Source organism: Melampsora larici-populina (genome assembly GCF_000204055.1).
Source record: "Melampsora larici-populina 98AG31 unplaced genomic scaffold MELLAscaffold_14, whole genome shotgun sequence".
Classification (NCBI taxonomy): Eukaryota; Fungi; Basidiomycota; class Pucciniomycetes; order Pucciniales; family Melampsoraceae; genus Melampsora; species Melampsora laricis-populina.
In genome coordinates, this window is record NW_006768778.1 from 518,033 (window position 1) to 540,808 (window position 22,776).

The 22,776-nt window shown below is 39.2% G+C and overlaps 5 protein-coding genes across 5 annotated transcripts; 2 read left to right on the forward strand and 3 right to left on the reverse strand.

The window, feature by feature from the left end:
• Positions 1 to 585: 585 nt before the first annotated feature.
• Positions 586 to 822, forward strand: MELLADRAFT_31443 (uncharacterized protein; the record flags this gene model as incomplete). The annotated part of the gene is made up of 1 exon (XM_007408864.1): positions 586 to 822. A coding segment is annotated over one exon (237 nt), but the record flags the coding sequence as incomplete, so codon positions are not given.
• A 4,054-nt stretch (positions 823 to 4,876) lies between these two features.
• On the reverse strand, positions 4,877 to 6,086 carry MELLADRAFT_62351 (uncharacterized protein; the record flags this gene model as incomplete). Its single annotated transcript, XM_007409074.1, has 4 exons — positions 4,877 to 4,937; positions 5,147 to 5,805; positions 5,826 to 5,999; positions 6,072 to 6,086. The coding sequence occupies 4 exons, from the start codon at positions 6,084 to 6,086 to the stop codon at positions 4,877 to 4,879; spliced, it is 909 nt and encodes a 302-aa protein (XP_007409136.1).
• A 6,412-nt stretch (positions 6,087 to 12,498) lies between these two features.
• On the reverse strand, positions 12,499 to 14,078 carry MELLADRAFT_62352 (uncharacterized protein; the record flags this gene model as incomplete). Its single annotated transcript, XM_007409073.1, has 4 exons — positions 12,499 to 12,876; positions 12,942 to 13,038; positions 13,869 to 13,925; positions 14,005 to 14,078. 4 exons carry the CDS (start codon positions 14,076 to 14,078, stop codon positions 12,499 to 12,501), a joined length of 606 nt encoding a protein of 201 aa, XP_007409135.1.
• A 4,181-nt stretch (positions 14,079 to 18,259) lies between these two features.
• Positions 18,260 to 19,034, forward strand: MELLADRAFT_105572 (uncharacterized protein; the record flags this gene model as incomplete). Its single annotated transcript, XM_007408865.1, has 3 exons — positions 18,260 to 18,526; positions 18,608 to 18,931; positions 18,981 to 19,034. The coding sequence occupies 3 exons, from the start codon at positions 18,260 to 18,262 to the stop codon at positions 19,032 to 19,034; spliced, it is 645 nt and encodes a 214-aa protein (XP_007408927.1).
• Positions 19,035 to 20,980: 1,946 nt separating this feature from the next.
• On the reverse strand, positions 20,981 to 21,464 carry MELLADRAFT_62353 (uncharacterized protein; the record flags this gene model as incomplete). Its single annotated transcript, XM_007409072.1, has 2 exons — positions 20,981 to 21,052; positions 21,216 to 21,464. 2 exons carry the CDS (start codon positions 21,462 to 21,464, stop codon positions 20,981 to 20,983), a joined length of 321 nt encoding a protein of 106 aa, XP_007409134.1.
• Between the last annotated feature and the right edge of the window lie 1,312 nt (positions 21,465 to 22,776).

Genomic DNA, 22,776 nt, shown 5'->3' on the forward strand with positions numbered 1-22,776 from the left:
ATTGGGATTGATGAACCAAGTGACGACGTGGATAAAACGGAGATTATGGATGGATATGGACCTCAGCTTACCTCTCCATCATCTGCCAAGACTATATTATCATCCAACATGTCACCTCCGGCTTTGAATGGTTCCTTGGCGTCAACGCGGGTTTCACCTGTACAAGCTGCTCCTCAAGTTTTGAAGAGCCCGTCCATTGGATCTCTCTCACCTCCCATGTCAGCTCAGATGAGGACACCCATGTCACCTCCATCGACAGGCAGTTCACTTGGAGGATTTCGACGTCAAGCGCCCAGCTTGCAACCCACATCGCCTCTCTCGCCAACTAGTGAGATGAGCCTACAGCCGATAGATGCAACCCTATCAACCCTATCATCTCACAGTATGATTGGCTTACGTGCTGGCGGGGGACCTTCATCACCCACAAGATCTTTTAGTGGACAATCTTGGGCTACCTCTTTGATGTCAGTTTCGCCGGCAACAGCAGCGGATTTTGATCTACATTCGATCAATAATTTTGCCACCAATGGAATTGGATCTTATTTCACTGGAGATAATGATAATCCACCAAGACATGGATGGAGAATTTTATCTTTAGATGGAGGTGGGATTAGAGGACTGTCAACTTTGTTTGTGATTCGAAACTTATTAGAAAGAGTTCAAAGACGAACTGGTTCGAGTAAATTACCATTACCATCTGAATGTTTTGATGTGATTTGTGGAGTTGGGACTGGTGGGATCATTGCATTATTATTAGGTCGATTAAAGTTTGGAATTGATGATGCTATTGAAGCTTATCTTTCAATCTCAAGAAAGGTCTTTGGACAAGCAAAAGGTGCATTAGCGGTCTTGATGGGTAAAACTCGATATAGTGCTAGTAAATTAGAGTCAGCCATGCGAGATGTGATTCAAAGCGCTGAGAAAGATAGTCGAGCAACTTTAACAGAAGGAAATGGAGATGAAGAGAGGAGTTGTAGAACGTTTGTAATGGCGATGAGAAAATCAGAAGGAAGTGAAGGAACCTTTAGAACGTTGAGATCGTACTCTACACGACAAGTTTTAGGAGATCGATGTACCATTTATCAAGCAGCTCGAGCCACCAGTGCATCACCTTTATTTTTTAAACCAGTGAATATGGGAGATTCAGCACTTTCATCTGTTCCTAGATCTGCTAGTTTAAATAATCCAGCATTAGAAGCCGTAAATGAAGCAAGATCATTATATACAGATCGACCAATAGATTGTTTAATTTCAATAGGAGCAGGAAAAACAGAAGAAAGAAATGGAACGATTGGCCGAGCTTGTGGGGAAATATCAGATGCATGTGAGAATGCAGCCAGTGGAGTAGAAGCAGTTGCAAGAGCAGAAGGATGGACTAAAGGATATGGTAGATTGAATGTCAAGATCAAAAGTTATGGAAATTTTAATGAATGGGAACTTCTTAATGAAATCAAATTAGATACTTTGGATTATCTAATGAATAGGAATGAAGCTGGATTTGAATTAGTGGAAAGATTGGTAGATGTGATTTCAGAAGGATTACTTGAATCTGGTATGTTTGGAAGTTTTTCTTTGCTTCGGATTTCTAGTTTTATCACTTTCAACATCATAGACACTTCATTTTTCTTTTAAATCGAATGAGTAACTTTTTCAATTGAATTTCATTTTTGGGAATCACCCTTTTGACTCTTTTTCTTTTTGATAATTTTGATTTTTGTTTAGCTCGATCGAATTCCGATTACCATTCCAAAGCAATTGATGGTCAACAACCGAATCCAAGTAATGGAAATGGAAATATAATCGGCATGAGAACATCAATTTCACTTGATGGACTTACTCCACCCAACAGTCATCATCATTCTCAAAGAGAAAGAGAAATCAATCCAAAAAGTTCATCTTCCGTTTCTACTTCTTTTCCAATTCAATCATTTCATTCAAGTAATTCATTAAAATTACCACATTTAAATTTCGATTGAAAGAAAAAAAAACCTTTTTTCGTTCATAACGTGACATTTCTTTTTTTTTCCTTTGATATTTTCTTTTGCTCTATTTGAAAGGAAAACTTAACAATCTTTTGGTTCTTTTTTTTTCTGATTCCTTTTTTGGCATTTTTTTTTCATTTTTTTTTCTTTGGCGGGTTTTCGTCTTTCGATTTTTTGATATAGGAAGAAATAGTAAAGCTGCATTTATTTATGTATAAGGTATTTTTTTCTTTTTCTTTTTTGATTTTTTTCTATGATGATGATATGAAGCATTACAATTTTTTCTACAATTTTTTTGGGCGTAGGGGGTAGGGGGTAGATGGGAGAGAATCGGTAAGAAGATTTCGATCACTTTTTTTATTTGGGAAATCTTTTTCTTTTGTATAAATCATTTTTGAAGTCAAAAACAATCCTAAAGAAATGATTTACAAAAGTTTTTCTTTTCTTTGAAGTTTCTGAATGGGTTTCTGATCTTTTTTTATGTTTTCTTTTTTTTTTGGAAATTATAAATTAGGTTAATAAATCCAAAGAGAAATTGAAGAGAGAGTCAAAAATGATTTTTGAGGAATGTGTTGATTTTTTTTTCTTCATAAAATCCATCTTTTTCCTCTTATAATCTTTCGATCTCTTCTTTTTTTCATTTAATTCTTTCTTTTAGATTTTTTTATCTTTTGTACATTTTTCAGTTTTTTTGTTTTTCCTTTTTTTGCTAAACTTATTTTCAGTCTTTGATTTCTTACTGAATGAGAAGAGAATTCGAGATAAAGAAATAATTTTGAAGGGTTTTGAACAAGTGTTCATGAGGACATGAGGTGATTGGAAGATATTGATAGAAATTATTGAAAAGTGAATGGAGAAGAGAAAAAGTTTAGGTATTTGAAGAATCTTTTTACATACACACTTTCTTCAACTGATTTATCAAGTTCATCTTAATTAGTTTATGAATGCCCATAATTTAAAAGAAAAGTGATAAGGTATTGATTGGTTCAATGGAGGTTTTTAGTGAGGTTGTTTGATAAGTAGACTCCTTGACTTGTTGAGGTTTGACGATGTTATGCCTGGTCAACTATACCTAGGAAAAAGTTGAATGATACAGTTTGTATCAAATCTGGTATTTACAATATCATTTTTGAAAGTATTTGTCTTATTTACTTGATCACATTGTTTTCTCTACTTTGATCTGGTATTTGTTTACCTCAAGATTTAATGAACTAGTTGAATTGGTATAATAAACATCCATGGTTTGATTTTTTTGGTTCTTGGAATCTTATGATGAATGGAATGGATCAAAGTCCAAAAGAATACTTTAGATGAGTTGAAATCTTGGAATAATTACCATCACTGAATCTAGTTGAGACTTCAATTTGTGATACCAACAAAATACAGAAGGACAGTGATGTCAGTCAGATCATGAATGAAACTGATGGGTAATAACATTAAAGTTCCCAACAAGGCAAGTTTTCTACTGTGTTTGTTTTCAAATGAAATCAGGTTAAAGTTGAAAAAACAGTGAAGAATTGTTGAGATGAAAAAAAAGTATATGGATGCATTCTGAGTACTAAAGGTGCATTTTTGATATTTTTAGTCTTGGATTAGGTTAACACCCATCCCCACCAACCTGATCTTGTGCCAACTTCCACCAAAGCCTGCACAAGGTACTATACTAATTAGCAGACACTGAGCTTGAAAGGTAGCTAAATTTTTGAAAGGGAATTTTTTAAGAAAGTGGTATTTGTAATTACAGATTATGTATCACTGTGTGAAAGGGACTGGATCTTGATGGATATATACACAACTATGAACCAGTAAATGCCTGATACATTATACATATTTAATAGGTAGGGCCTAGGAGAGCTCAAGGGAAACCTGTAAATGTTATGCAGACACATTGTGAACAAAACCTGTGATTGATGAAAGTTGTAGACTTGGACACATCAACTTTACTCAATTGGATTTTGCAAATATTGATTCTTGTGGTGTGATGGCAAGCTACAATTTCAGTTACTTACAAAGAATCAAAAAATAACTTTTGAGTGTTTCTATAAGATTGTAAACCACCTGAAAGATACATTTTGTAAGTATTACATATTTAGCTGAAAGTTCCTATCTTACCTACATTTAGAAACTCAGGCTGACAATATTTTTCTGGTGGTACCAAACCTATATTTCCTCAATAGTAACCACATGATACTAATGTTCTATGTTACTTAATCAATGCCATAGTTTAACTGTTGTAGGCATGCCCATATATTCTCTAGGTTTGTCATATTGTTTGAACACCAAGATGTTCTAGTTTGGTAATAATGTTTATAGATCATCTGTCTCCCTTGGTTTTACACAACTTTTGATAGACAGATGTAATAATGAAATGGAATTAGAAATAGAAGCAAAGACAAAAAATGAGAAGAAGTAAAGAAAAGAAAATAGGAAGTAATTGTAGATAAGTTTTGTAAAAGTCATTGAAATTGAAGAAAAAAAACTGAAGTTTTCTTCAAAATCTGAACCAAGATAAAAAGATAAGTCAAATCCAAAGAAGAACATCAACATTAAATTTCTTTGTTAAAGATTTGATATTTTTTTAGATTAAGATCAGAGCTCCAAGATCAATGTCTAAGCAAAATGAATGATCCAGGTCCATAAGTTTCAAAAACACGTCAATATAAAAATTGCAAATAACATGAGAGAAGGGTTGTTCTTCTTTTTTAGCGTTTTATCAGTGATGAGCATAGGATTTGAGTGAAAAGAGTTGCCTAGAACTTCTACTGGTGATTGAGGGGTTTTTTCCCTACTCAGGATTCAGAATCAAAACACATGCATCACAGAGATCACAGAGATCAGATTTTGTTTCTAAGGATGCCAAAGACACACTCTTTGCAGGAGAAGAAGTTCTAAGACTAGATGATTTTTGACACTGTGGTTCCATATAAGTTGTACTTGCTGTGTGTAATAGATGGGCTGTTTGAAGGAGTTGAGAAAGATTCCAAAGAAATGATTTCACAGCAAGTTCAACCAAGCAAATCTTGTATCATTTGATCATTGATCTCAAAACAGGGAGGTCCTTCGTGAGCAAGTTGAAGAGGTTCCACCGGAGACAATGCAGTGATCCTTCCAACCAAATTCATAGCACCTTGGAGGTCCAAACACTCTTCAAGACAACAACTTACATCAAGATGAAAGAAACTTGCTCATCCAAAAGAAGGTCCGACATTGAACTCGCTGTCCATATGTAATGAGATGAGGTGTTGGTCACCAAAAGATGCTTTGCCATCAACACTGAGATCAAGATGAAGATGATTATTCTGATCCTCAAAAGATAGATAAGTCTTAAAGAGAAGCTCTTCATAGAGTCTTCTATGTGAGATTCGAGCACTCTATTGATCAAATCACAACTCCTGAAAGATTTGGATGCGAGAAACTGCTGTTCAGATGAAGTGGAAGGCATTTGAGTAGATTTGGAAAAGTTGATGATAGCGAGTAAATCTTCCAGCATTTGATTGTTAATCTTAAAGTGAGGAATTTTGTCTTGAGACAGGGTTTCGATGGTAGACGTTGATGTCTGAAGGGCACTTGACAACTCAATCTTTGGGATTGAGCTAGCCTTAGAATCTTCAAGATAATCATAATCTTTCATTAGCGAGTAATTTTCTCCTTGAAATGATGTCTTGAAATCGAAATCTAGGTGAATCGATCCGTGACGGTCATCAAATGAAGTGTCCAGGTCAAAACTCGGATCAGCACAAAAATGATCATTCTGGTGCTCAACAAACTCATCAACGCGAGTTTCTTCTTTGAAGTCACTGCAAAAGGATAAATTGGAGACATTCTTTTGCCAGAAGAGCTCACTGGTTGAGGAGATCTAGGTCTGCGACTTTGAACGGCCGGATTGGGGGCGAATATGAGTGACCGATCAGACACTCGTGCAATGGAGCGTAATGTCACGGCGTCAACCACGGCGGCAGTGGGCACATTGTCCACGTATTTTGCAAGCTCTCTCTGATCAGGAGGTGTGATCACGATCTGGGAGAGTCAATAAACAACTTTGGTATTAGAAACCGGAATTGAAGGACATCATAAACAACCCAGACACACCTCTTCAACAGACATAGAAGATCCTGTGATACGTCTTTGGCTAGAATGGAGCCTGATGGCAAGAGCGTCATAAGTATTCTGTGGAAATAAAAATTAGCAATGCCATCTTGTGTGGAATACCTAAGTGAAGAGAATGATTTACCGGACTTGATTGACTCAAAGACTAAAGAGTAGAAAATGGAGGATACGATCGAAATATATTGTTATGGAGTTTTGTGTGGGATGATAGCTGATGTTCTTTGGAAGGGGAGCAGTGGATGGTGAGATTCTTGAGAGTGTGGAACTGATAGCAGAGGATGGTGGATGAAGACATTTCGGGAAAAGTGGTGGAAATTTTAAGCTTAACTAAGCCCCTCTCGCGCGGCTGCGTCCGCGCCCCTCGAAGAGGGGCTTACACCGGACTCGTGTTTTTTGGCGGGTGAGCTCCAAAAGTTAAGTCCTCTTACGTTGTTTTTTGGACTTCCACTCAGACCCTCACCGTAGAATTTTGTGACCTTTGAGTATGTTTATCTTCATGAGATGCTACACATTCTTGTACCACTTTTATCCACCACTCAGCTCTGTGACGCTTTCAGGCGAAGTTGCCAGATCGGATTGTTATGTCCTCCTGTAACAGCTTAAGAGGGCCTGTACAGGCCTTCCACAAGATTTGGAATTTTTGTGCTCGCCTCAAGCTTATGACAAAATGGAAAAAACTACTTTTCTGACACAATAAAACTTACAGCCTTTTCGGCGAAAACTCGCAGCTACACGTCTCATCAAACTTGCAACACTTTTTGCAAACCTTTGCTTTGAACAAAAACATATAAAAGTTGTACGAGAATGTGTAGCATCTCATGAAGATAAACATACTCGAAGGTCACAAAATTCTACGGTGAGGGTCTGAGTGGAAGTCCAAAAAACAACGTAAGAGGACTTAACTTTTGGAGCTCACCCGCCAAAAAACACGAGTCCGGTGTAAGCCCCTCTTCGAGGGGCGCGGACGCAGCCGCGCGAGAGGGGCTTAGTTAAGCTTATGGAAATTTATAGAATTCTTGTAACCCCAGTGATTTTGAGAAGGACAAAGATGTGGGTTGAGCGCGTAGCTTGGTCAACACAAGCGTGGCATGATCCAGGAATGTGCGTGAAGTTGACCACCAACAATCTTCCGTTCAGGAATCTGGCTAAGCAGGCAATATATATCATCATGAAATACAAGTCCCTCAGCAGCCTGAGTATGCTGAAACTCACCGGGTTTGCCTGAGGAAGGAATTTTGCGACAAGTCGACCACTTTCAACTGTGCTTTGAAGGATTCACATGTCTTGCGGCTCAGCAGAAATAACTCATCGCTCCCACCAGCCACTTGATTTTGCTGTGAAAATATAGAAAAGGCATACAGATTGTGAACCGACCCAAGCAAAAGGTTGTGGTCCTTTTGTCATGTTTTGAAGAGATTCAAGACCGACGAAAGACAAAAAGGATCTCTCTGTCGGGGACTCGAACCCCGGTTGCCCGCGTGACAAGCGGGAGTACTGACCACTATACTAACAAAGACCATGAAGACCGTGGGATTCGAACCCACGCCCGAGGACCGCCGGATTACCCGAAGGATCCTTAAGACGGCGCCTTAGACCACTCGGCCAAATCTCCTGATGACCGATCTTCGTGTTGTCGCTCCATCACGGCCGGGTCTAGCCCCGTACTACCGTACTTTTGCCATAAGCTCCTCACCACAAATGCACAACAAGTTACAATCTGTGTTCCTTGAATCCACCTCAAGCAAATCATCATTTTAAACCTTGCTCCTCTACTTTCATTGCTCATTCCCAACATCCTCATCTTATCAGTCCTGGGAGTATGAATTTAATTGTTATTGTGACTGGTTTAACTAGAATTCAACTGCTTGACTTGATTAAAATTAAACTAGGTACAGCATTAATCACAGAGTTATGTTGCATCTGGAATTTTATTTATCTGACTAGAACTACCAAATCACAATGACTTTCAACTTGGTTTACATCTTCATGAAAAAGTAATATGGCAGCAAAAGATTTTATGTGGATTACATTCTAGAAATATATATGATAAAGTGAGAGAGTTGAAACAGTTAGTCTTATAATTATAAACAATTCTGAAGACCTTTTGAAATCACTTGCAAGGAAAGGGCAGGTGAAATATCAAAGAACAAGGTTTGAAGGAATCCACTATCTATTGGTAATGAGTGTGAGTGTGAGTGTGATCCAGAATTGAGTCCTGTGACAAATTGAAATACACATCAAAGTTAAACCTCAGGATGCTTGACCATTAATGATCAAACATCATTGATCTTACACATAACTGGCTATGATTCCTGATCTAGAGTGATTACAGATCAGAGTTAACCTGATTGACAGCCCAATCAAACCAAAAGAAAACCAATCCAATCTTTAAACTCAAGGCAAGAAATAGAAATATTTGAATCAATTCTTAGGTTTTCTCAAATCATGATTGATCATAATAGAACTCAAAGATCTTCTTAGAATATTGGCTCACAAACTCATTGATTGTTTCCATAAATTCAATGATATCTTTAATTAACACTCAGTTTTCTTTGTTGTGATAAGCCATATTTGGCACATTGACCAAGTAAGCATTTTAGGTCTACTCAAACAGTGTTCTGATTTTCCTTTTTATAGATCTCAATATTCAATGTGTAAACTTGATGTTGTGCTACACTCCTTGGATCACATCAAGCTGTTCTATATCTCCAAAAATTACAGAGCAGCTATAGGTGTTTATGATAAACATGTGATCTGACTTGGAGGTAGATACTTCTTACAGCCCCTCTTAACTCAGAAGACAACCTGTTGTCAACAGCTCAAAGCACTATTGATTGTGAAACTAACTTAACTGAGTCCCTCCTCCAATTGCCGGTGTCCGGTGGGGCCTACGGAGGAGGAACTTATAACGTATCAGTGTATTTCAGCCTGATTAGAATCCACTTCAGCCCGCACCAAGACCATTCTTACAACACAATATGAGCCTTGCAAGGACAGGAACATAACTAAAATTCAAGGTTTCAAATTTTACAGCTCAATCACTTACAAAGCCAAGTTATCACCCTCTTTTTCCAAATCATTCAGCAGGCCCAATCAACAAAACTGAGTGATCATCAAAGCGCCTTTGAGCAATTTTCCAGAATAGGTAAAGATTTCAACAAATTCACAACACAACAAAACACAGACTCTTTGACAACCCTAATCAAACCATTGAATCACACAAGACTCATTCAAGAGGAGGAAGAAGTAGCCATCCTGGGCACAAACCTTCTTTGCCACTCTAATCAACATCTAATCATTTAATCTGATGGCTCAAGAATTCCTTCCAAGAACACCACAGCAGCTGTGTGGTGCCAGAACACCAACAAGTCAGCTGTCCAGCTGTCATGATTTTTACAGTAGACACATCATTACAAGAACATCAATACAACCACAACCACTTAGATCTTAAGACTCAGACCTTATGTTGTACTTCTTCTATCAAAAGATTTGTTCAGTCCAGAACTGGCTCCTTAGGGAATTCAAGAACTGATCTTTTATTATCTTCTTTTGGAGCCAGGTATGTTATCCATCACTTTATTATCATTTATATTTTGCTGTTATCATTGTACTTCTACTTTGTATATTCCTTCCTTAGGAAACTTGAGGACCAATCTTGTATTATTTTCCTTTGGAGCCAGCCAGATCTAGTAATTTATCATCATCATACTTTTCTAGACTCCAAAGCCCACTATTGTGGCAAGTGATCAGTTATTCCCTTTGAGAGAAACATTCTCTACTTCCGCATCCTTGAGACCAGCATTTAGGAAAAGCACAACTACATGGAACATATCAGACCAAGTACAAAGGTGTACAAATAGGCCTCACAATTGCTTTAAAGACAGCAACCATTCAGACACGAAGAATTTCAATTATCCTTGACAATCAATCTGTCATAAAAGACCTCTGCAACTGTCTGCTGAACATTGCATCTGTATTAGACAGGGAAGAAACTTTCAAGAAATGTTCTTGCTTGACTTTGGCTCTAGCAAGAGTCTCCATATAATGGTGCCCAGGTCAGCACACCATCAAAGGTAGCAAATTCATTGATAGAATTGCTAACAGCTTGGCAAAACGTGAGTTGCCAAGCACTTTTACCTCCACCCCCATGGTGCCCCACCCAAGCAGGTCTCACCACTGCCATTGTTCACCTTCTAACATCAAGCAGCTACCGAACACTCACCAAACCCAGAAAAGTACCTCAAAGCACTGAGTCAACTATTGAAACACAAATGTACCACAATTCCACACCCAAGACCAAACAAAATCTACCTTACCCAATACATCTTCAAAAATGAACAGTGTTTCATTCCCTTGTGTAATTATGAAAAAGGGATAAAAACCAATGACCACTTTCTATTCATTTGCCACAGTTACAGTGGGTAACAAACCAATTTAACATCAACCTTCAACAAACTTTACAATCAGAACCCACATCTGTCCTTAACAGTCCAAAAGCCTTTGAGTGTATCACAGTATATTGCACTTCAACCTGGTGGTCAAAGAAACACTCAAGACCACTCAAATATCCAAATACCTTTGACTTAATTACTTTCACTTGTATGTCCAATCCTTTAGTTCCACCATAAATACCCCCTAACAGTAACACTTGTAATACTTCAAACAACCAGCACATGTCCATTTCACCTTAAGAGTCTTTACCAGAGCAAAGCCCAAGTAATTACAATGCCTGATACCCAAAAGCTCAAGAGACACTTTGATCAATACATAAAAAAAGGAATTCCAAATCTTGGATTTTTAATAATATGAAGCCAGTTTCACTGTACTTTGTACATCATTGACTCATTGAAAAAAAATCTGAATCAAAGATTTAACAAACCAATCTCTCATATCTTGTAAATACATAGTCTTTTAATAAAATATGAAGTGGATCATAAGTACTTGGTTTGATTTGGAACCATAAAAAGTGTAATGATTTACCTGATCAATTGTAGACCTTCCAAGACAGTTGAATGCAAAAGATGTTTTGAACCATGTTTGATTCACATACACATGCATGTATGGGCTAATGTTTTTCCAAAAAACAAAAAAATGAAAATTGTACCTTGAAGTGATTTAGATCCTAAAGTTCAAAAACCTCTTGAAATAAATCTGAAAAGATCCAAAGATGTAGAAAAGTTTGTTTCGTAATCTTACCTGAATTTCTTTTTGAGAGTTTTGTTTTGTGCAAGAATGTGTAATTATGGATTGGAGATCTTTAGCTTCTGTTAAGTAAACCAAAACTGATCAGCCTGAAAAGTGATGAAAAGATGTAAGTCCTTCTTCAGCAGGCTCCAGGGGACACCTGTGATTTGAGTGGGAGTTCATCAAGTTAGATTGTGAAAGGGTAGTGAGTAACACAATCACTAAGGGGGATAAGTCTGGCTAATCGTCAGAAAAAGATGTCGGTTTCAAATTTCTTTGCCTCATTCAAAGTAATGAGCTTTTTTTTAACTTGGGTCATCACATTGGATGCAATGTTTCTCCAAAACAGTCGAGTTCACTTTACACCTTGTGTCAAACTCATTCAAGATAGGAGTGAGGTTTAAAAGGACCCCGGAAAGCTCCAGGTAAACTATCCGACCTAAAATGTATGGATCGAGGGTCCAAAAAAACGCTGACGTACCGACGAAAAAGGAATTTTTTGGGTCTTTCTCGAGCAAAAACCCGTTTTTTTGAATTCAGACGTACCGACCTGACAGGTATGGATTTGTCTTTGGCCGGAAAAAAAGGCCAAAATCAAGTTAGATTGTGAAAGGGTAGTGAGTAACACAATCACTAAGGGGGATAAGTCTGGCTAATCGTCAGAAAAAGATGTCGGTTTCAAATTTCTTTGCCTCATTCAAAGTAATGAGCTTTTTTTTAACTTGGGTCATCACATTGGATGCAATGTTTCTCCAAAACAGTCGAGTTCACTTTACACCTTGTGTCAAACTCATTCAAGATAGGAGTGAGGTTTAAAGGTGCCAGAGGTTTGCGCGAGATGTACGACTGTATCTTTAGTAAAGATGGGTCATGAAGTCCATGAGCATCATCATTTACTTTTACATCTTTTGTTGGTCACATGAATGGATGTCGTCATCGACGAGAAACTGGATTCTTGTATCCTGATTCCTCAATTCCATAAAACTTGATTACCGATCTGAGAAAAACTCGCAAGCCTCACATCAAAGGAGAAATACATACATCACACTTTGATCGCAGCAAAGGAGTTTTTTTATTGTTCGAAATGGAATCACAAACATCTTCAACAAGTAGGGTGATAAAAGCGGATTAAATAAGAATTTGAAACAGCTTGAGACACTCCTACAATAAACACAAGTCTTTTATTTTTTTTTATCACAAAGTTTCATAAGGGATACTGATCAGATTAATCTCGAAGGGGTGATCGACTAACAGCTCGCCCTTTTTCGGGGACATCATCGTGTGCATGAGCGCGACTAGAGTGATGATAATCATCGCGTTCATCTTTCACATCCTTGACTCGGTCAACTCTGTCAAGTCGATCAAGTCGATCAAGTCGGTCGAGGCGGTCACGATCATCAAGTTTGTCAACAGGAGTGGGACTGCGCCTGGGGGGAAGGGGACTACGACTGCGACGGGAAGAGCGGCCGTGATAAGGACTAGGCGAGCGTCGACTGCTTCTACCATGGTAAGGAGATGGGGACCGGTAAGAACGACGAGGTTGAACGGGAGATCGGTCCCGACGCTCATACCGCCAGGAAGATGAGGGCGCATTTTTGGCCCACTATTGGCAAAGCAAGAAAGGTCAGTCAATACCGATCCATCAGGACTTGAAAGGAATGAACTTACTTGGACATTCAAAGTGTCACCATCGAGACGACGGCCGTGCATTTCATAATAGGCATCAGCAGCGTCACGATCGTCCTCAAATTCAACAAATGCGTAGCTGCAAGTGTGGTATGAAAGAGCCAGAGATCATATTACAAATGATCAAGCACATCAAATCATCCAGAGGTGATTGAGTGGTTCAATGGAGTAGGAAGAAAGAGACGGGTTCGTAAGCGTTCGGGAAATTCTTCTTCGTCCATTGGAAAACGACGAAATCGAAGGGAGAATATCGTTCGACACGAGGGGGCGAAGGAGCGAACGCGCATGGAGCAATACCAAGGACAATCCTAGGATCTTTGAAACACGTCTAACGCGAACAAAGTAGGAATGGCAATGGGGTCTCGACAAGGCAATGGATGCATCGGTCGCATTCGGTCGGATCGAGGGACTCGTAGGATCCGTAAGTGGATACGCATGGGACGATGATGGGCTGAAACCCATCGCTCAGCGAAGGAAGGCCAACATATGAGGCGATGGGATAGATAGACGAGAGAAGGAAGTGAATGAAGACCAGAGCGAGAATGTAGGTAGGTGGGATCTACGCTCGATGCGGTTGAACTGAGTAGGCGTTCGTAGCGATCGATCGCCTAACGGTACTTGCTCGAGCTCACAATGAAGCAACTGAGAGGGGCGAGAAGATGAGCAGATCACGAGCGAAAGAAAAATGGGGAGGATCGAATGTGGAGAGATTGAAAATGAAACCATCAAACATCCGATCAAGATGGTTTGAATGGAAGCTCGAAAGCAGAAGAACTGCGGTATCGGGATAGTTGAAAAAGTTGAAAACCAAGTCTCGCAGGACCATGTCTCGAGCAGAAGCGAGTGGATGTTGAGAAAAGAAAAAGAAGTGATGAATCGAAGATGAAGCTCAAAGAGAGAGGTACACACGTTTTGGCATTTGAACTTTTAGCAGCCGGAATGTCGCATCTCACCAATCGTCCGTAGCTAAAAAGGACGAAGAAAAAGAAGTTTAGGAGGTGAGATGAGTAGAAGAAGTAAAGGGTGATGAGAAGAAAAGACTTACCGTTCGAACTCATAAGCAAGATCTTTAGCACGCATTTGACCAAAGCCAGCAACGAAAAGAGTAGTTTTACGCATGATGAAGAGAGAGTGATGAAAGAAAGTTGAGTTGTGTTAGAGGTTGAGTATGTTTTTTGTTTATGAAGGAAGTTGAAGTATCTGGGGTCAGGAGATGATCAATGGTAAACGCGTTTGAAGTGAAAGGAAAACCGGCGAAAGTCAAATCCGCAGGAATTTATATCGAAGAAAAACTTTGACCGCAGCACTTCATTGTCCGCAGCAGTCTTACAGGTTTCATATACACTACACCTCCGACGTCATAATTTCGACTGTACAAACATCAACAAAGGACTTGCAAGACTTGCCCTGTCCCCGAAACAAAGAATCACTCAGCCAATTTGATGACACGTCACCACCTCTCACAGATTCAAGTTTCAGTCAACTCGTGACTATAAAGCTGTTTACCTTGCAAGATGAACCCTTTTCGGATGTGAGTACATAGTGAGCTCTTGTTGAGATATTCGAGTACTTTGGACCATAGTCAAATGTAGAATTTTGACTTTATATAGAGGTGAAGAGAGGTGATGAATAGATATGCATGTATTTCAGCTTCATCACATTCTTAAAGGGCTTTTTGTCATTGTTTGATTTATCAAACAAGATATGATTTCAAAACACCAAGAGATCTTGATATATAGACATTGATACATTCAACTTGACTACATATATATCAAGACTTCCATCATTCATCTCTTTTCCCTTTCTTTGTGAATCTAAACAAACAAAAATATTTTTTTCATAATGAAAACTTTATTGAAAACAAAGCAAAAGAAACTGTATATGATACATAAAGAAAAATGAAAAAGATGTGTATTCCATCCCAAGAATGCCGATATATTTTAAAAAAAAGGATTTAATCAAGCCACATATTCACAATGCCAAAAGTTTTGAGAAACCACTATGCATACCAAGGATCAACTTGGAGCATGACAACCTGTACAAGCTATATAAGGAAGTAAGTAAATAAGTGAGTGATGATAAAAACCAAGTTAAAAATAAATACATAAACCAAGATAAAGATAAGAAAAACCTTACTAATAAAAGGAACTTTTTCAATTTTATAATGACACTTCTATTCAACTCCAGCTGGATTTGTACATTCTAAAACCAAGTTTTTTGTTTGAAAAAGAAGGTTTCAAAATGATGATTAGATAGAGAGAGGAAAGGATTAGGAACTGACTATAGAAAGTTGCGTCTATGATACTATAACTTGAACAACACCAAAAAGAAAAACAATATAAATATTCAAAGATGAAATTGTTTGTTTGTTTGTTAAAGACAATGATGAGAAAACAAAAGAGATTTACCATCTTTATTACACTGAGAAGATGGACAATTCCATTCGAAATATTCATAAAGATCTTGACAACCTACATAAAAGCAAGTTAGAAAAAAAACCCGCAAAAGAAAATCAATTTCCAAGCCTATAAATCGTTCAAGGTTTTTCGAAAAAAAAAACATGAATGGAATGGAATAGAAGGATTGTAATTGTAACTTACCTATGGTTGTTGGAGAAATAGATCTATATCCTAGTTGACATTTTGTACTACCTTTTTGTGATTTGATAAAATCAAATTGAGTAAGCAAGAGAAGAAAAATGAAAATGTTTAACTTGAGATGAGAGTTTAATGAAAACATGATGAAGATTGAAGAAAACAACACCGGGTAAGCAACACAACAACACGCTACGACATGATTTAACATTGTGTTGCTCTACCTCTCGCGCAGTTGTGTTACCGCTTTTGATAGTGTAGCTGTGCAATAAAAAGGGAAAATCCCGTGATATTGTAGCGGTGCTCTGACCCAGTCACGTTACACACGTTATCAGCAACAAAAGACGCAACATGCAACATTCACGCTACAAAGCAACACCACGCGTAAGTGAAAAAATAACAAGGACTTGATTAAAGGAGAACAAAATTTTCCAAGCGCCCAAAGTATTAAAAAGTATTAGGAGAAATGAAAGTATTGAAGCCAAAGAAAAAGAAAACAGTATTTAAACAATAAAGAAAAGTAGTAATCAGTTCATGACAGTACCCAGTGCCTTCATCACTTGAGCAAGCTCAGCATAATGTTCACCCAAGTTAACCCCCTCTCTTAGCCATAACCTACTCAACACAAGACATTCAATTGTTCAAGCAATCAGCGCACCTTGGGCAGACAAGCAGACATCTGAGGCGCATGAAAATATGCGCTCAGGAGCGCATGAGGACCCGGTTGCAGCAAGGTAGTCCTTGGCCATGATGGCCAGAATGTGATAGTTCTTTTCATGGGTCTAGATACAATAACAACGTTAGTATGAATGTAATTAAGTTTTCAATAATTTTGAAAACAATACCTTCCACCATAGAAGTCTGTAAGGTTCTCTATAAGAGGGACCTTCACTAAACTTGCTGGACTCTCACGGTGGAGTCTAACCACTGAAAACTAATGTAGAACTCTTGTGTGCATTACAATTTTGCTAGATAGCTCCAGTCGGGGTTTGTCAAGAGAAGAGAAAACAATGAATAGAGTGATGATGACTCTTACCTAGCTCCAGTCGGGGTTTGTGAAGAGAAGAGAACCCAATGTGGATCCAGGGTTAACTGAGAGTAATCAGAATGAACCTATCTAAACCCATGCTGTACAAGTCCTTAACACATCCTTACAAAGTCCTGCCGCAGGATCCTGCACGTTGTAGTCCTCAGCTTTCATCTTGTCAACTCTCTGTAAAAAGTTTTTGATCTGGACGTCTTCAGGTTCTTGCACATCTTCTTCCTCATCCGAGTCTTCACAAAATATTTTGGGGATCTCTTGTATAGATGAATTTTCAAGTAATGCCAAGATTAGCAGATTCCAAGTTCTGGTAGGAACTGGACTTGGTCTTGTCCTTCAAAATGTGGTTGTGAGTAGTTATATCAGATTGTGATGCTTTGATTGTGGTTGAAATGTTCACCACTCATCCAATTATTTCTCACAAACATAGGTGGCAATCCAAGCTAACGTGGATGATCATGATATTCCACAAGCAACCAGTTTATCCTCCTTTGTGTAAGTATTCCTAAAACTGAAAAGGACCGTAAGGAAATTGAATAAAGTGAGCTTTCAGCTAATTGTATATCGTTTGTTTGCTTTGAAGACAATTAATTGGTGGAGTCATCAGTATTGCAGTAGCGTAAGTCATGTCCCTCAATAAATCTACCGTGTTAGTTCTTCTATTCACATCACTTTCAAATATTTGAAACTAGTCAAACTGTCTTTGGTAACACATTGAGCCAAAACCTGGAAAAACACACACCTGATGCACCAGCTGCACTCATCCGATCCTCTGTACAGAGCATTGCACAAATTTTGGATTCATTGAAACCTGGTGTAATTCATGCCTATACTGAATCTTGAAGACAGGTTGGTTCCTTTGAGAGATTCATTTTCTAAAATTAAGGGTTTTCTATCATCCTGACTTATGTATTATAACATTGTATATCATTTTGGTAGGTTTATATGTTAGGTATCGTCTGTGGAGTTGCTTCTTTCTTTGCAGCATTTTTGGTTACCAACAAGAATATCAAAAAAAAGCAAAATTCATTCATCTGAACTGTCTGTTTGATCTAACTAATCTTCTTCACTTGAGTTTCTGATGCATGACACACTTTCAAAACTCTCTTTGAAACTTATCATTCAAATAAGAAGAACAATCTGCGAACTTAACAAAGTCCCTCGCATGCGGTAAAACCCGGAGCCTGCGTAGGGACTTACGCCAAATGTGACTTTCGTGGCGTGAGCGGTCATTGAGTTTAATAGAGGAGAAAAGCTCTCAATAGAAAACTTTCGTTACACGAAAGCTTTTCAATTTTCCTTTTGAGAAATAAAAGTCTGGCCTCTTGCGGACCAGACCCTCCATTCAGATCTTCCGTAACTTGAGCCATGCTCAAGTTTCTATTGCCATCCAAAAAACGAAATCTCGATTTTCAAAAACCAACGAAATCAACCGCTGCTGCGAGATGAATAAAATTAATTACATAGCAGATTTTAATCCTGACTGTAGCAAAATCATGGGTTGGTGAATCTGATGGTAAAATCAAATCGAGCTCCAACAGCTCACTTGAAAAAATCGCCTTGCACCAATTTCACCGCAAGAAATAGTTGATTACCGTTTGACCAAGTCAACGACACCTTTTGTAGTCGACACCACTTCTTTGCCAATCAAACTGATATAAGCAATGTCTCAAACTAGACCGGCTAAGCCTGCTCGCCCAAGTCGAGTTGTTCAAATATGTGAATTCATTGATTCTATACCTTCGTTTGATCCAAAGAAGTTTGTGCAATCGTTTCTGGATTCACCGGACTCTACCTTAGCAAGTCGCCGCCGCCTCTGGGCAACAGCTACAGGCTGGTCTTCAACTACTCGGCTTATGAGATCAATCAAAAGACTTGCAAAATCTACAGCTGCTGGAACAGCTCTATGGGAGTCTTTCATATCAGACGAGGTTGAGTCAATTGGGACTTATCTTATATTTGATAGGTGTCCTAACATCTCTATTTTCACTACGTCAATTTGCTTCCATCAGGCTGAGCAAATAGTAATTTCTCAGTCAATGCCCAGCGGCAAGGCCCCGGATGGCTCTTTTTATAGCTCTAAAGCAATCGACCACGCCTTCTTTGAGAAAGATAATGAAGAAGAAAGAGAGAGAAAAGTTAGGCAACATATGCCATTCCTCTACAACCTTATACAAGCAAAAATCAAAGACGCTCAGCTTCAAAGAAATTCACGAAGAGACTTAGAGGTACAACTGAAACGAAAGCGATCTGAAACAAATCCTAGAATTGAAGAGGATGATGATTCTGATTCTGATTCTGGACTCGCACTTGAAACCAACAAGGATGCGGAAAACGTTGATAGAACTAGCGATGATCCTGCAGCGTTGCTTGACACGCGTGAAGATGTTTCCTACCATCGGGAGACTGAGCGTGAGATTCAAGAACAATTTCAGTTGACTCAGATTCCCATGACTGTCTGCTCAATGATTAGTTTTGTCTGTAATCGGCGTCACAATGGACTCGCCATGCTCAACTCTGTCACTTTTCTTGCCAGTGGTGTGCCACAGCGTGCTCATGACTACCTTCACTCTTTGGGACTCACATCGGCTTCAGCAACTGCCAACAGGTGCATGCTTACATTAAAAAAGAAGACTGAAGAACAACTTCGCTATCAATCTGCTCTCGATTATGTCTTCCAGCCATTGATCACAGCCGACAATATTGATATCATGAAACGGGTTCATCACACCCGAGTTGATGAGAAATCAAAGATTCACCACGGCAGCTGGGCTTATACTCATTTCTTACCCGAGCACTTACAGAAGGAAATCAAACCAGAAGAAGCCACTGTTGAAGCTTTTCAGGCCGCCATGAAAGCAAGCGAAACTGCACCAATCGAATTGTTTAACTTTTTACCCGATGAAGCCGCAAGTGATCATTGGAAACGTGCGATCAAGGCTCAAATCGCGACTGCTTTAATTCGCCATGTTGTCGAAAAAGACAGTGCAGCCTACAAATACTGTAATAAAAACCTAGCAACATCACCTCCGCCAATTGATCAGATTCCGGTCGAAAAACCAGATATAATGATGTTTAAGATGATGGCTGCTTCAGACGACTCAGCAGGTGGTGTTGCTGAGATGATTGAACAGCTGTGATTTCAGACTGGACTTTCAGAAGAAGAATATGCTTCAAAGCTACGAGTTATTGAGGGAGATCATGGCACCTGTAAAAATATTCAAAGCTTAATTACAAAATCTTTTCCGGCTGAACATCAGGATGAAGCTCACGAAGAACTGATCACTATTCTCGGAGCTGCACATACTCTATGGAATGTCAGCCAGACAATTCTTTTAAAATATTGGGGGGATCCAAAAGATTCTTCTGATACAGGCGCGTGGAAATCTTGGGTAGCACTCGGTGGAAGATCTGAGAAGCCTGTTTCAAAGAAAGATTTCAGTTCCATAATGGAAATTGTACATAAAGTCCACACATCAACTTTAGTTTTCTTGCTGCAGTATGTACAAATCTTTTACTTTCTGCCATTCAAGTTGAAATCGACTAACTCGTATCTTTCTTGACTGGCCACTGTAGTCAACTGATTGCTTCAAAAGATACAGCCTTAGACCTTGCTGAGGAGGGTGTCGCAGAGGCACTGGTTGAAGAGTGTTACTTCAGATACTGTTCTGATGAATGTCGTGCTGATTTGTCTGAGGTAGAAGATGGTAACTTACATAACATGAAACTTCGAATCAGGGACTTTTCTTCAGTAGTTGAAGCTGACAGAGCTATGCGACAGGGTGATGTGGGGAGAATGATGCTTATGTGGAAGCGTTGGGCAATTCTCGCTCAAGGGATGGAAGGAATGGGTAATTATTCACTTGCTCTTCCTTGTTACATCCTTTTACTGGAAGAATACCTACCACCCAGTGTTGGTCGAGCCCTTCGACACTCACTTCTGGTATGTCCAAGTGGACGTGCTGGTCATTTTGTCGCAAAAGACTTCTACTTGGAAATGCAGAATTATTGGTTAAAATACTTTTACAATCATTCAGTACGTCAATCTACTTCAATCCAAACTTCACAACTTCAATCACAATTCTTGAGTGTACTGAAATAATCTCAAATTACCCCAGGGCCAGGGAACTGACATTGAACGGCTCACAAATCGCTTCTCAGTAAACATACCCTTGGTAAGCATCAAGATTTGAATTGATTAAGTTTGCTGATCAACATCCGATCAAAGTCATCCAAATACAATATTTATTGACCACATTTGATAGATGCGACAAGTAATGCATCGACTTAAACTACGCTCAGGCTTGAAAGACATATATCAGAGTAAATCGATCACAATTACTGATCGGTCTTTACTACTTTTCATGCGTATGGCTCGCGACCACCTAACCGATCCTAAAATCCGCCCAACCCAGCGTCCAATACCCAACATCGAAGGAATCAAAGACTTCTACAGCCTGGGTGTCATACAGTTTCAAAACATTCTCACTGAAGAAGCACGAAAAAACAAGTTCAATAAGTTTAAATTAGGTGGACCCCTTGCTGAAGTTACTCGATTCAGCTCTTCAGCCATCGACACAGAAATCAACGGAGATTAGTTCAAAAAGACAGAAGACAAACATTATTGACAATTGCATCCCTAATATGTGTCTGGCTTCCTTCCATCCTCCTACGACGTTGTTCGCGTGCAATCTCTTCTTTTTCATATTTCTCAGCAGCCTTCTGTAAGCGTGTAGCTTTACGTTCTTCGACTGCTCTTGCTTCATCTTCTTTCCTGAGGATTTGGGCTTGTTTTTCAGCTTCGTGTTCTGCTTCGATTAGAATTTCATCCAAGTAGTTTTGATCTTCATCGATTTGATTCATTTCCATTTTTAATTCTAACCTTGAGTATGCATCTGAATGTAACCACAATTGAATGCAATTGTTTATCATTTGAAAAATACCCGGAATGGCTTGGCTTCCTAAGAGTTTACGTAGACACAAGCCTTCTAAAATTAATCTATAGTTCTTCACAATTAGCCAAGCATGTTCTCGATTGAATAAGACATCCAGAGCCACACCACAATTCTTCAGAGGTGATTTGCGATAAAGAATTTCGCTGTGACCAACTAGAGATACTGCAAGCTCTACAAACTCTCCTTCGAGGCGAATTGGGTCGTCTCTCTTACATAATAACGGCTTGATGGTCGAGACCACAAGATTTGGAGGATACCACAAGTAGGGTAAAGTTGATTCTAGTGGATTTGATAGATCAAGAACCGGCGTGGAGATCAGATGACTTAGATCTGACTTTGAAGTCTTTCAAAAAGCATTGATAAGCTGGATTGCTCCTTCAGGCTCGCAATTTGAGCAGGTACAGTTTGGCATCCATGCCGCTCGCTGGCGAGCTATCTCGTTCTTATATTTATTGTTGTCCACCGACAGAGGAATGTATCCAAACCTCCTCGCCAATAGGAATTTATCAGCAAACATCCCATTTGTCGGAGACTATTCAAAGTGGAACTTACAAGTTGTCTATAGATAAAGCTACACGAAGACAGACAGGTGTGATTGCTAAAGCATCCATCCTTTCGTCATCTCCCATCTCTTTTCCCTGTTCAAAATCTGAAATCTTGTTTTTACCACTCGGACGGTTTGGTTTAACAAACATGATGCCTAAACCAAGACTCCCAGAGCGACCCGCACGCCCAACCATCTGTATTATTGTTGAGGGATCCATTCGACCAACGACCACCACACAACTGACAGCCTTCCAGTTTGAACCAAGTCCAAGGGCTGAAGTGCTCGACATCCAAGGGAAATGACCGTCCACAAAGTCTTTCGCGCGCTTCTCCTTATCCTTCGCACCAGTGATTGCATGGTACCTTTGAATGAAACTGCTAGCTCCGTTTGGTAAGTCTTCAGGAGTTCCACGAGCCAATTGAGCCATTGCCATCACATTCAAAGTAGCATCTTGTGTTCTCGAGTAGACAATTGTCACCGGAAGCTCCTCATTGGTGAGAATTGATTTAGGAGCTACTAAACGTCTGATATCTTGCGCTGTGGGCTGAGGGAACGCTAGATCCACTCGAACAAGGCGGATCTCAGGCCGTGTTAGTTCTCCTTGAAGGATGGTGATGTTATACGGTGTGATCTTCAAACTACCTAAAATCATTCGAATCGCAACCGGTCGACATGTTGC